The following is a 15,183-nucleotide window of genomic DNA, read 5'->3' as shown; positions in this document are numbered from 1 at the left end:
ACATCCAGTAAAATCAACGGAGGGGAAAGTTACACCCAGGATGTGGTGGTTCCCTGTCAGTCCTTCACCTTCATCATCTGGCCTCTGTTTTTCTCAGTTTATTTTTTCAGAAGTTTCTTTATAAATGAAAACTACAGTCAGATTTCTTGTTTTACCTTCGCTAGGCCTTCAGACCTTGAGTACCACGAGCTTCTCTAATAGCTCACCCCCCATGAAGGATGTACACAGAGAAACTCCCCACACCCATTTCTGCCTCTCTGCACCTGATCCTACCTTCCCTGCTCTCAGCACATGCAAGAGGTCAGGCTGTTGCATCACCTGCGCTCTGTGTAATCTCTGTATTGACACCTTTGATTGGGGGGCAGCTTGCTGCTAACTGGGCCCTTTGCTTCTCACGCTTACATCACGCTTAGGTAATACAGCAGGCCCCCCAGGACTGGAGTGGGGCCGTCTCAGCACATTAATCACACACTAAGTCTTTCTTCCTCTAAACAGTCACAGTGGGAATCATAGAGCGAAAGATAAAACATCCATAGTGTTTGCTGACTTCTAATGTTACCCAGTCAGATCCTATGAAATGTACCTTAACCATCTTCCTGGTGTTATGAAAGGTATGAAAAACATTAAAACATAGAAAATTAAGTAGTAATGAAGTACTTTATCTTGTGATTACTTTGCCAGCCAGTGCTGGACTGGGATTAAAAATCCGCCCCGGACATTGGGGTCCCCCACGATAAATTTTACCAGCCCACATACCCATTGGGCCATTGGGAAAATACCCAGTATGCCAGACGGCCTGTCCAGCTCTGCTCCCAGTCGTGGGCTCAGGTTCCGAACCCAGTGAGCTGCACTCTGCACTCGGCTAACTGGCATCTCTGTATTGCCTGCAGTGCATGACTGTGTATGTGCCCTGTAATGAATTCACATCCCGCCCAGACTGTACCCCAGCCTTGTGCATGCGCTGCCTGGGATAGGCTCCAGGCCCCCAGTGACCCTGACCAGGAGTGTGGAAGATGGATGAATGATTATTTAGCTCCCCCTACTGGCTACTGAGTATTTTTCACAATATGTTATTCCTATACACAGCATTAACTACTACTTTTTTTTATAAAACATGACTTTATATTATACTACCTTTTATAATAAATATTTTATAACCAACATTTACTTTAAAATATAATTGATTTTCTTTACTGTTCTGTGTTCTGATTAGTATGTCTCGTTAAAACAAAGTAGTGATGATATGTTCTTCATTGGTAAGAATTTCTGCCAGTTTCCATGGCAACACAGTCACCATCAGACCTGTGGAAAGATGCTGGAGAAGCACAAAATACTTTTGACAAAACTCTGAGCAATCAGTCAACTTTGCATGTCTCTCTGTTCAGTCTTTCAGTTTATATTGACATTAAGTCCTAAACACTAACACCTAATATAGACTGTACTTAAGATATAAAAATTAAAATCATCTCTCATAAAGAAAACAACTGGCTTTTACTTCCTTTGTCGATATGCTGAGTCATGCTGTATATCACACAGATAATCATGGCAGGCACTTGTCCCCATGCCTACTATATGCAAATATATTTAAATTAGATGAAAGAAAAATTCCCATCTGCATATTGCGTGACCTGCTGTAATAGGTTTGCTTGTCTCAAAGGGGATGTTCAAGTACATAAATAAAGTTCTTTCCAAAGGAAAACCACTGAGCATGTTCAAAGGATGCAAAACACATCACCTTTAAGAAAACATCTCTCCAATCATCATCCACAACTGCTTATCCAGTAGAGGGTTGCAGTGTTTGCTTGGAGCCAACCCAGGAAGCCCAGGGCACAAGGCAGAGAAACACCCTGGAAAGGACACCAGCCAACTGCAGTGCCTTATAAGACAACAGCTCTACGCTGTTTTATTTCATTGTTGCTTTGTGGCGGAGAAATGAACATTTCGCTAGAGCTGGAAACATACCAGTACTGCTATCCAGCAGCTAATGGAACGTGTGTTAAAAGTAGCTACTCTGGATTTGGCAGGTTTGCCTTGTACGTGTTTTTTGTGTCGGGGATGACCGTGACCGTCACGGGGAACCTGGTGATCATCATCTCCATCGCGCACTTCAAGCAGCTGCACACACCGACCAACATGCTGGTGATGTCACTGGCCCTGGCCGACCTGCTTCTGGGGGCCGTCGTGATGCCCTTCAGCATGATCAGATCAGTGGAGGGCTGCTGGTACTTTGGAGATTCTTTCTGCTCATTACACTCCACTTTCTACATGTTCCTCACGTCCGTGTCAATATTTCACCTGATTTCCATTGCGGTTGATCGATACCAGGCAGTTTGCAATCCTCTGCGGTACCATGACACAGTGACCATTCCTGTGGCTTGGCTGATGGTAGCATTGAGCTGGGCTGCAGCTGCTTTTTACTCCTACGGTCTCCTTTATTCTAAGGCTAATATGATGGGCCTAGATGAATACATCACTTCCATAAATTGCTTGGGGAGCTGCACTTTTCTGTTCAATACGCTGTGGAGTACCCTAGACTCTCTGATTGGATTTTTCCTGCCATGTTCGGTCATGATTGGCCTTTATGTTAAAATATTTCTGGTAGCCAGACAACATGTCAGACAGCTTGGAGATATGAGGCAACAGCCAAGTTTTAAACAGGGACACGGCAACAGCAAAACTCACAGCTCAGAGCGAAAGGCTGCAAAGACCCTTGGCTTTGTTGTAGGTGGCTTCATACTCTGCTGGATGCCTTTGTTTGTCAATTCCACACTCAACCCCTATACTGACTTTGCAACTCCTCCTGTTCTTTATGAAGGGTTTGTCTGGCTGGGTTATTTTAATTCTGCGTTAAATCCTATAATCTATGGACTGTTTTACCCGTGGTTTCAAAAGTCATTGAAGCTCATTCTATCTTTAAAGATTTTTTCAACACATTCCTCAGATACAAATGTTTTTTCTGAAAGCTGATTATTCATAAATTCACCACATATTTCAGTATCATATAACATACATACATACTGTACTTACATTCAAGTTTAAAAATAGCAGAAATATCTGTTTGTTTCTTTCAGCTCTTTTAATTTGTTTTCGGTAACATTACATAATAAAGTGAAAAGAGTGTTATCTTGCAGCTTAGCAATAATTTTCAGTTACACCTGCACTCTGAATTGTACTTAATGATTTATATCACTGTCAGTTACAGCCAATTAAGCGAGGAAACGCTTCAAACATCTAGCGCTGCAAGTGTGAGACAAGAGGTCTGCCCAGAACGAGAGCGTGTGAATGACTGTCTAAATCATTTTTGGGAAAGTATTGGATGTTTTGAAGTATACATTTATACTTAAATGTCGCAATACTGTTCAAATTATTTCAACATCTTTATTCAGTTATTTTATTCAGAAATATTTTTTGAATTTCATACTTAGATTAAAAAACTACCCCTTGTAAAATGCACTTCAAATAATGCAATTAATAACATTAGTTCAAACATCTCATACACATAACAGTCTCTGCAGGGGGGCAGGACTTTTTAACTTGATAAGAAATTCTGAAATCAAACCAGTGTCATATTTTCACAAATGTGTCGCCATGATTTTTGCATTGGTTGTCATTCCTGATGAGTTCTAAATAAATACCCAAAGTCAGAATCCCTACAAATCACCAAAGGGCTTTTTTGTCATCCTCATGTGACTGCCCCGGTTAACCCGGATCTGTCTCTGTCTGTCTCTGTTCGTCCTCAGGAGCTCCTGCGGAGCCCTTGCTCAGCCCAGCCCAGTAAAGCCCATTACTGCGGCCCTCTTTGCCCTGCCTCCCGTCTCTCACTCCCTGTCCACCCTCCAATGTCCCATAGTGTCCGTTCTGGCCCCACACTTGCAAGAACCCTTACACCTCAATTTGCTCCATTGCCTTCCCACCAAGTCCCGTTCATGCCTCAGTCTGTTGGTTCCCTTAACCAACCTTGGTCTTTATCTAAGTTCCCTGGTTGTGTCCCTGTTGGATGTCACCCTGTTATGCATCCTGTCTCCAGTTCCCCCAGTCTAGTTGCATTGACCAGACTCATGTCTGTTCTAGTGCACCTTTTGTTGAATGCCTTTCTCCAGTCTGTCCTGTCCCTAGGTTTCCTTGCCTCCCACATATAGCTCTGTGATGTCCCTGGTCATTGGTATTGTTCCTGGTCTGTGGTCCCGGCAGTACCTTCTTGTGTGCCCATTGTCCATGCATTGGATGGGAGGGTACTGTATCAGGTTCTGTCCTCTTCTATATGTTAGTTCTCCATTTGGCAAGCTAGTGATGCTGGCCATCCCATTTTCTTTAGTTCCTCATGTGTTCGGCTGCTTCTAAGGCTGTTTCGTGGCTTAATGGGCATAGCAGGTGGTTTATAATCAAGTTCCCCTATTGTCATGAGTATAAGGCTGGCCTCAGCCACGTTAGTTATTTTGCATCTATGGTTCTTTGTACATCCTGTCTTGGGGTATTTGTTGGTTCCTTGTTTTAGTTCCTTGTTTTTAGTGATGTTCAGTGGCCCTTGTTGTTCTAGTCTCCCTGGTCTTTGATCCTTTGTCTGTTGATTGGCCACATCTGTGCTTCGGGATTCCTTGCTCCTATTGTAATTAGTAAGTACCCACACCTGTCTCTGTCTCCCTTTCCTCTATCATGTGTATTTAGGTTCCTGCCCTTATTCTGTTCCCCAGTTAGTCATTGTGATTGTTCTTACTCTCTTTGTTTCTGTGATGCTCCCTGCTTGAATCCTGTATGTCTTCATGTCAGTGTTTCTCTAAGCATGTACAATGTTAGTTTCCCTTATTTCCCTGTTTACTTGTAGTCTAGTTAGTTACTGTTCTGTTTTTACCTGCTCTGGTTTGATCCCCCATGCTTCCTTTTGTTTTCTGTGTGTGTGTGTGGGGGGGGGGGTCATGTATATATTATATTGTCTGGTTTCAATGTCCCCACAATATGATAAAAAAGCCTGTTATTTTCACATGGTGGAGACCATTTGTACGGAAACTCAATTTTATAAAAATCAGTGACTGCAATCAAAAAATTAAAAATATCAGAAGTCTTGTGTTTTGTTTTGTTACTTACAGTTAAGGTTAGGGTTGGGTAGGGGTTAAGGTTGTCTTTGTTAAATTAGGGTTTTTCCTATAGAAATTAATCCCCACAGTCCCCACAAACATGTGTGTGTGTATATATGTGTGTATATATGTATACATATTAAAATAAAACAAACCCCCTGCTAAGTGAGAGCAGCTTTAAGGATCGTCCCTTTGTGCTTTCATCATGCCAGCCCATAATAGTCACCATGCCAGCCCATAATAGTCACCATGCCAGCCCATAATAGATGCGTGAAGAGCAGGCAATAATAATGCACAAAAACAGCTAAGTAGACACATGACACATGACAACTAGGGACACAGCACAGGTATTTACAATGACATCAGACAAATGCTATTTACAAATAGCGTGGAGCATGCTGGGAGAGCTCAAATGCACTCTGCTGCGTGGAAGCCATCGCATCAGCGCTACAGTATACTGCCCGTCCTTTGGTAGCCAATCAGCATAAGCACTGCCTTATAAGCAACCTGGAATTCTGAGTCGGCATGTAATAAAACCAAAGGATGGGAAAGTTACACCCAGTACCTGGTTGTGCTACGTGATAAAAACAGAATAACTATAGACATAAGGGATTGGGCCCCAATCAGTTTCATAGTTATATAATGGTTATTGTTGCATAAAAAGCAACACTGTAGCTTATGTATAACACATGGGCGTCACTAGACCCCTTTTACGCAGTATTTATGTGCTGCACTGCAGTAACATCTCATGTTCAGCATGTTTTTCTACTCCAAAATGCAGCAACGTGGTTTTCACCACAAATAGAGCCAAAGTACAGCTCGGCCTTTGCCCCAGTACAGCTCGGCCTCTGCCCCAGTACAGCTCGTCCTGTATCCCAGTACTGCTCAGCCTCTGCCCCAGTACAGCTCATCCTGTGCCCCAGTACAGCTCGGCCTCTGCCCCAGTACAACTTGGCCTCTGCCCCAATACAGCTTGTCCTGTATCCCAGTACAGCTCAGCCTCTGCCCCAGTACAGCTCGGCCTCTGCCCCAGTACAGCTCGGCCTCTGCCCCAGTACAGCTCGGCCTGTGGCCCAGTACAACTCGGCCTCTGCCCCAGTACAGCTCGGCCTCTGCCCCAGTACAGCTCGGCCTCTGCCCCAGTACAGCTCGGCCTCTGCCCCAGTACAGCTCGTCCTGTATCCCAGTACAGCTCAGCCTCTGCCCCAGTACAGCTCATCCTGTGCCCCAGTACAGCTCGGCCTCTGCCCCAGTACAACTTGGCCTCTGCCCCAATACAGCTTGTCCTGTATCCCAGTACAGCTCAGCCTCTGCCCCAGTACAGCTCAGCCTCTGCCCCAGTACAGCTCGGCCTCTGCCCCAGTACAGCTCGGCCTCTGCCCCAGTACAGCTCGGCCTCTGCCCCAGTAGACCTCTATGTCTAGCAAAGCCCCTGATAAAACCTGAGTTGCAACAAAGAAACAGAATAGACATTAATGGTTTGTTTTCTGTCACACCAAGCGATACTGGGAAAGAGCAGAGGCCCATTCCTGGCCCTGTCCAAGCGTGAGGACCAGCCAAACCCACCTCCTAATCTCCCGGGTCCTCACGGTGTCTTTGCATAGTGACATCAGTTCCTAACTGGTGACATCCCTCTTGGCTGTGTGATTCTGTGATACCCATAAACACATGTGAGGAGTCTCTCCGGTTTTGGTCCCACAGCATATCAATGCTGCGGAGTCACATCCTCACGTGGCTCCTAGGCAAGCAGGCACACGGTATATAACTAGGAGCAGTGTCTGATTATCAAAGCTGAGGTGAAAGGACCTCTTTCTTACATTCAGACCTCAAAAAAATATATGTGAATACAGGCGACACTCCATATCCAAAGATTCAACCAAACGTCAATCGAAAATATCAGGAAAAAATAATTCCAGCAAGCTTGCAAAAAGCAAAACTTGAATTTGCTGAGCACATTGCACTACGCTGAATCGACGTGACTGAAGTGAAGTGTAGTTTTGGATGTTGGTGAGTGTTAACACAGTGTGTGTGTGTGTGTGTGTGAGACAGAATGATTTTATATTTTCTGTATGTACTACGATAGTTGCATCTGTACTCAACGTACAGACTTGTTTTCTTGTCACTATTCCCTAAGCAATACAGTAAAACAACTATTTACTTAGCATTTACTTTATATTAAGTATTATACGTAATCTATATATTTTTATAGTACACGGGAGGATGTGCCTAGGTTATATGTAAAAAGCATCCATGAATTTCTGGTATCTGCAGGGGTTCCTGGAACCGATCCTCCTTGGACAATGAGGGATGACTGACAGCTGCTTTTTTGCACCTCCCCTCGATTGTAGATCCATTTTTGCCGGTTTTCCATGGAACAAAGTCTGCCTGGTGGACACATCTCTCATTGTTTTCTATCACAGAACTCGTCCTGCGGTGGGAACATACAAGTCGAATATCTAATAGTAAATGCGGTTATTTCCATTTTTCTGTCAGTGGTCACAGTGTTCGGAAACCTGCTGGTCATCACCTCGCTCTGTGTCTTCAGACAACTCCACAGTCCAGCTAACGTTCTCACCCTCTCTCTGGCTGTCACAGATCTCTTGGTTGGAGTAATCATCATGCCAATAAACTGTGTGCGATTGTCTTGTTGGCATTTTGGGGTAACTATGTGCTGGTTTTACAATGTGTTTACTTGGGCTATTACCACGTCATCTCTTTGCCATGTAGTGCTCATAGCAATTAACCAATATTTTGCTGTGTGTCTCCCCCTACAATATAACTGCAAGATGTCCATTAATAGGACTGTGAAATGTATATTTCTCGGTTGGACCATATCCTTCTTATACAACATACTTTTGTCATACTTTGCCCACTTTGAAGAAGTGCAAAATGTTTGTGTCGATGAATGCATGGGCTCCTATGACAACAACTGGCTGATCGCGGACATGATGATTACCTTTATCATCCCAGGTACTGTCATTTTCATATTGTATGCACAGATTTTCAAAGTGGCATTAAAACATTTGATCAAAATAAATTCAACAAGGCAGTGCAACGGGGAAAAAAAGGGCCTTGAGAATTCATGAGAAGAAGGCAACGAAATCTTTAGGCACCGTCGTATTTATTTATCTGTGTTGCTGGATACCGTTGTACATATCACTTATGAACACAGACAAAATGTCAAATCCAAACTTGGCTGCAAAATACATATTGTACTTGTTCTATTTTAATTCTAGTGTAAATCCTTTTATATATGCTTTTTTCCACCCGTGGTTTAAAAAGTCTACCAAACTCATCTTAACTCTTAAAATATTGAAATCATCCTCTGTTCACCTGAATGGATTGCCTGACAGCAAATAAGAGCATCCTTATTTATAATTACACTTGAGCAAGATACATGACCAAGGGCGATGTCATGCAAGCTTGTTTTTTCTCTTCTCTAGGGGAATAGTAGGAGAGTGTGGTCAAAAAGCATTACAAGAAACAAGAAGGAAACTGCATCTGAAATAAATGTCGTGATTTTTCAGTACATTGTTATCTTTTATAGTTTTGTATCTTTTGGGACTTATGAGTCTCGAGAGATTGTGTGTAGGTGAACGAGTAACGGAACTCAAACATTTCTCCTTGTTGGCATGGCAGTGCTGTGGCTTTCATAATAATTTAATAAATACTTGTAGAAGGAACTCTGAGCTGCATACAGCACCTGTGTCCTTAGTCTAATCATTATTTCACCTGAATACTTCACGGTTTTATATAAAAGCTCATTAATTAACTGTAATTCATATTTCACCCACTTGAGTAAAATTCATTGTTCAAGTAGTAATTTTTTGCTTTATAGCTTTGACATTTTTAGATTGTTGAGGTTTTGTAGCACTTAAAGTGCGTTAAAAATAAAATCTATTATTATTATTATTATTATTATTATTATTATTATTATTATTTTCCTGGTCAGGGTCATGGGGGCAGGGCTGGGGGTGCTTCAGCACTGCCTAGAATGGTTATACCGCCCTGTTTCACCCCCAAGAAATTCCAAAAGACCTGTTTAAATATCAATTATTTTATTATTAAATATGAATTACTGCATGGCAAACGGGGAGGGCACAGGGGTGCAGTGGGTAGCACTGTCGCCTCTCACCTCTGGGACCAGGGTCTGAGTCTCCACCATGGTTCCGTGTGTGTGGAGTTTGCATGTTCTCCCCGTGTCGTCATGGGGTTTCGTCCAGGTACTCTGGTTTCCCCTCACAGTCCAAACACATGCTGAGGTTAACTGGAGTTACCAAATTGCCCATAGGTGTGCACGTGTGAGTGCCTGGTGTGTGTTTGTGTGCCCTGTGATGGATTCGCGCCCCATCCCATACCCTCTGGGATATGCTCCAGAACCCCCCCGCGACCCTGTATAGGACAAGTGGTTTCACAAAATGGATCGATGGATGTATGGAGTGCAAATAATTAATCTATAATTTTATACAATTCCAGTACTTATTATTGAGAAAATCAATCCCCTACAAAGGTACATGTATATGGGGTGTGACAGAATGTGCTAAAAAGTATCAGATTGTATATCAGAGAATAAGACAGCAAGCACAAGAGTGTGGACTGTGAAGGAAAGCTTGATAGTGTGTGTGAGAGGTGTGATTATGTCTACACCCTAGATGAGAGACACTCATTTTTCTAAATGCATGTCTGTGGACTGTAGGAGGTAACACAGAAAACACTGAGAAATCACATAAACTCTGCACATGCATAGGAGAATAAGTATTCGAACCCCCAACCCTGGTGGAAAGATGCATTAGTGATACCTAGCAAGCTGCCCTCTAGCTACCTCCTCTATCCTGCTTATAACCCTGGACCTTGTGAAAGCTGCCCTCAATCTATCCTCAATCTATTTATCCACTCCCAGTGAAACTATTTATCCACTCCCACTTATTTTAGTGTACTCCAGCCAAACCCTGCACAGAGCCACGTAACTATTCCGACTGTAAAGCAGATCCGCTGACTCAAAGGCGGATCCGACCCAGAGTCAACTGCTATCTGGGTAGTAACCATATAGGCTCCAGGCCCCGGTGACCCTGACCAGGAGTTAGAAATATAGATGAATCATTTAGCACCACCTACTAGCTCAGGGGAGGGCAATCTTACCCACAAAGGGCCGGTGTGTGTGCAGGTTTTAGGGTAACCTTTAGGTCAGCTGTTCAAACCCAGGTGTGAGGACTCTTCAGCCAATCAGTCCACTAATTCAGGGTTCTTCAAATCTGGACCTCGATTCCAAATCCAGGCCTTGTTTTCAGTTCTCCCAGGTAGTTAGTTTAATAATTACTGATTCTGATTGGTCAGGGGCTTCACACCTGACTGACAGGTAAAGGAAGGCTGGAAAACCAGCAGTGCTCGGACCTCGAGGATCGTTACTTGAATAACCCTGCTCTAATTAGTGACTTAATTAGGGAGTTGCAGTGAAAACCAGCACACACACCGGCCCTTTGCAGGTAAGATTGCCCACCCCTGCACTAGCTACTGAGTAACAGTATATTGTTACTAAGTCATCATTCACTATTGATGATACATTATTCCTATGAACTGTATGAAGTACTCATTTTTATAATTTTATATTTTATTAATTTCCCTTTAATATTGTGTGGAGGTTGGGGACAGCGCCTTTGGATTGGCAGACTGGGGAGACTGGGGTGGTGGTCCCAGTCTTTAAGAAATGGGACCAAATGATGTGTTCCAACTTCAGGGGCATCGCTCTCCTCAGCCTGCCTGGGAAGGTCTATACTGGTGTACTGCCTGTTGGTCGAACCTTAGATCTAAGAGGAACAATGCAGATTCCATCCTGGTTGCAGAATGCTAGACCATCTCTTCACCCTCACAAGAATAGGTTCATGGTTTTTTGCCCAACCAGTCTAGATGTGTTTTGTGGACTTGGAAAAGGCATACGATCGTGTCCCTGGGGGGTCCTGTGCTGGGGCACGAGGTTGGTTATTGGGGGCAATCCAGCCCCTATATAAACAGAGCAAGAGTTTGGTTTGCATTGCTAGAGATAAGTCAGACTCATTCCCGGTGGAGGCTGGACTCCGCAAGTCCCCATTGTCACTGATTCTGTTCATAACTTTTATGGACAGAATTTTTAGGCATAGCCTAGAGGTGGAGAGGGTCCAGTTCGGTGACCTCAAGATCACATCTTTGTTTTTGTGGATGATGTGGTCCTGCTGACATCATCAGGCTGTGATCTGCAGCATGCAGTGGGATGGTTTGCAGCTGAGTGTGAGGCAGCCAAAATGAGGATCAGCACCTCTAAGTCTGACGCCACGGTTCTCGACCTGAAAAGGGTGGATTGTCCTCTACTGGTGGGGATGAGATACTGCCTCGAGTGGATGAGTTTAAATATCTAGGGGTCTTGTTCATGAGTGAGGGAAGAAGGGAGCGGGAGATCGACAGACAGATCGGTGCAGCTTCGGCAGTAATGTGGACGCTGTACCGTTCTGTCATGCTAAAATGTGAGTTCAGCTGGAAGTCAAAGTTATTGATTTACCGGTTGATCTTCTTTCCTACATGCACCTATGGTCACGAGCTTTGGTTTGTGACTGAAAGAATGAGATCGCAGATACAAGTGGCAGAAATGAGTTTCCTCTGCAGGGTGGCTGGGCTCAGCCTTACAGATAGGGTGAGGAGCTCGGACATTCAGGAGGGGCTCAAAGGAGAGCCACTGCTCCTCTGTGTAGAGAGGAGCCAGTTGAAGTGGTTCGATGCCTCCTAGACAGCTCCCTGGAGAGGTGTTTTGGGCATGTCCAACTCGGAGGTGGCCCCGGAGCAGACTCTTTCGGCTGGCCGGAGAACACCTTGGTATTCCCCCAGTGGAGCTGGTGAGAGGGAGGTCTGGGCATTCCTGCTTAGACTGCTGACTCTGTATAAGCAGCAGTTGATGGATGGATGGATGGATGCTTTATTTTATCTTGGTGTTTCTTTTTGTATTCATATTGGCTTGCCTGGTGTGGATTACACTTTACTGTGTTCGCTTGGTTTAAAGAGCAGCCCCATTCCGTGAGGCAGATGTGATTTCATGTCAGTTTTATGACAAGACCAGAGAGCCTAAATACAGTGGTACCTCAGTTCTCAAACTCATTAAAACTCGAATTTCTTAAAAGTCGAACCAACCACTTCGGGAAAAAATTACCTAGTACTCGATCTGAATCTCAGAAGTCAAACCGTGAACGCCGACCTAAGATAACTTGTACGTGCGGGGAAATGAGTCACGCAGCACACCTCTCAGAGGAAACAAAGCGTAAGGCTTCAGTCTCAGCCTTTCATTTGCTGTGATAGCATCCTGCATGTTTACACTAACTGAATACATATATTTAGACAGTAAAAATACATTTAGACAATGACAGTAACAGTAATTATTACGGAAGTCTGTAGATACGGAAGTCTGTAGAGGACAGGCACGAACTTTTTCTTTTCTTTTCGTTATCTCGAGATCACGACTTATTTTTTTCCCATGATCTCGAGGTTTAGTACGTATTTTTTATTTTATTTTTATTTAATTTTTCTATCCTCATATGGACGAATACATCAGATTTTACTTTGATCGTGGACTGTCCCAATCACAATCACAATCAGAATCATAATCAGAAGACTTTATTAATCCCGGAGGAAATTGCTCACATTGCGACTGCACAATCACATATAAACACGAAGACAAGAACAATACAATATAAGTATAAAAACAGGAATGAAGTGTAAAACAAATTACGGCACTTTTAAGCATTTTTTTTTTTTTTTTTTTTTTTTTTTTTTTTTTATATTCCCTCCTCCACCCCCCCTCTGCGGGGGACTGTATCTATTTTTTTTTTTTTTTTTTTTTTTTTTTTTTAAATCATTATTTATTTATTTATTTTTTATTTTATTTTATATTTTTATTTACTTCCTCAAAAGAAGGAGAGGGAGGGGGGGGACAAAGGAGAAGGAGGGAAGAGAGAGAGAGGGAGAGAGAGGAATGGAAAGAAAACAGAAAAAAAAAAAAAAACAAAAGAAAAACAAAAAAAAACAAAAAAACCAAGAAAAAAACAAAACAGATAATCTGCTTCCATGTCTGTTGAAAAGAGAAAGACAACATACAACATCTGTACTAATCACAACGACCATCAAACGTTAAATGTTGTTGAACAGCACACACAACCAGCCTTACAACCCATGCCCAGAAACAACAGCCGATCAAGACAGTGTGTGTCCGTGAGCACGTGTCCGTGAGCACCTGTGTGCACACCTGTGTGTCAGCGCGCTGGTGTTCCTAAGGTTTCTCCAAGTAATTGTCTAGTAGTGTGTGTGGGGAGCCACAGCCCCGCCCACCCAGGACATGAAGTCGACACGGGGGAGACCCGGGCCCCAGATATCCAGAGGCCCCCCAGGGCACGGGAACCCCAGGAGGACCAACGCAGGGACAATTGCAGCCCCCACCGAGAAAAGGGCAGAGGAGCGCTCCGGAGGGGGGCCATCCGGCAGCCACATCACAGGAGCCCCAGGGGGCCGTGGCGACGAGCACGCAGGCCCCGCCGGCGGCCGGCCACACCAGGGCAGACCGGACCCCGGGCCCAGAGATCCAAGGGACCCCCCACCCCCCAGCCAGGGCCCCGACAGAGCCGGAAGGGCCAGGCCCCGGCAGGCAACCGCCGAGAGTGAGCCAGCACACACCAGAGCATCCAGCCCCAGACATCGAGAACCACCAACGCATCGGCGGCCGGGGGCCTCATCCACCAGCAGGGAGTGTGGCGGGGGGTAATAGAGCCTGAGATGTTATTTCAGGTGGAGTCTAAGACCCAACCTGACACATACGTATAGACAGACAGGCACACACATACACAAGCATACGTTCCCACCCTCATGCACACATAAACAAATATTCACCCATTCGCCCAACATGAAGACACAGAAATGAACGCCGTACACACAGTCACACTCCCCATATATACTCTATACTCCGAGATCTAGGCACCACCGCCCCCAGAGGGGCAATCCGCCACCAGACCTCGGAGATGGATCCCTTTTTTCCTCTGGCATGGGGACAAGAAGACCACCCCGGACCCCACAGCAGCCTAGAAGCCCACCAGCCCAGACCCCGACCGGACGGCCAGCTCCTCCCAGCCCCCGGCCCCAGATGGTGAACAGAGAACGGGTGTGTGAAAAGACCCCATGCTTCCCTCCGCCCGCTCATATGTGGTGTTGGTGCGTGTTGTTCTAAAGTGCTTTAAAACAGGGGAAGGGCATGGTGCTAACCACCCTCTGCCAATCAGCAGCTGGTGTCAGCTCGGCCCCTCCCCAGAACCCTCAATGTCTATATGCAACTTAAAATTGAGAAGTGGGCACTGGCACCAGAGGTAAGGCTGAATGAACAGACCGCCCTCTGGACGCCATTCCTTGTGCCCACCCCCAAGGCCCTAAATGTATGTGTCATGAGAGAGTAAGTAATGAGAGTGTCTAAGTTGTGATGTGTGATTGAGACACAGGTGGCCACGGGAGGACAGAGGAGGAATCCCCTGCATCCCAGCGACGCACCTGCACCTCAAAGCCCTATATGTGTGTTTTAAGCATTCTAATAAATAAAATAAAAATAAAATAAGATAGAAAATCTCTGTACAGGAATCTAAAGTACCTTTGTCCAAAAGTTACAGGAAAAGTAAAAGTATATAGGCCCTATTGCACAGTAAAGTAAAAGTATATTGCACCAGTATCATAAGTGGTTATATTGCACTTCTTTGTAAAACCAAGTTAGACTTCAAACTGTGGGAAAAAGTCATGGATACGAGAAAATAACACTGTCTTTCGGTGCTAGAAAATTATCATATTAGTGTTCGTCATTCGAGAAGGAGGCTCAGAAATTTGCAGCTATACCGTCGGAGAAATTATAGTGAGCCTGAACGAGTAGTCAGTTTCATTACCAACCAACTGGAGAGTCCGGGACGTTTCCATGGCTACCGGGTGATGTTTGAAAGATGTTGGCTTAAAAGAATAAGAAAAAATAAGTCGTGATCTCGAGTTAACGACTTTGGTTATGTCGAGATGACGAGAAAAATAAGTCGTGATTTCGAGATAACGAAAAGAAAAAAAAACATTATGCATG

At 44.4% G+C, this 15,183-nt stretch overlaps 1 protein-coding gene across 1 annotated transcript; it reads left to right on the top strand.

Moving 5' to 3' along the window:
• Positions 1 to 1,932: 1,932 nt before the first annotated feature.
• On the top strand, positions 1,933 to 2,967 carry LOC111836139 (trace amine-associated receptor 13c-like). Its single transcript, XM_023797154.2, has one exon. The coding sequence runs from the start codon at positions 1,933 to 1,935 to the stop codon at positions 2,965 to 2,967; it is 1,035 nt and encodes a 344-aa protein (XP_023652922.2).
• The last annotated feature ends 12,216 nt before the right edge of the window (positions 2,968 to 15,183 follow it).

This window comes from Paramormyrops kingsleyae, chromosome 19, assembly GCF_048594095.1.
Source record: "Paramormyrops kingsleyae isolate MSU_618 chromosome 19, PKINGS_0.4, whole genome shotgun sequence".
NCBI classification, from domain to species: Eukaryota; Metazoa; Chordata; class Actinopteri; order Osteoglossiformes; family Mormyridae; genus Paramormyrops; species Paramormyrops kingsleyae.
The sequence above is the reverse complement of the archived record's forward strand: the minus strand, read 5'-3'. Positions and strand labels throughout refer to the sequence as shown.

Coding starts and splice junctions, on each gene's coding strand:
- LOC111836139 (XM_023797154.2), top strand. CDS start 1,933: ATGAACATTTCGCTAGAGCTGGAAACATACCAGTACTGCTATCCAGCA.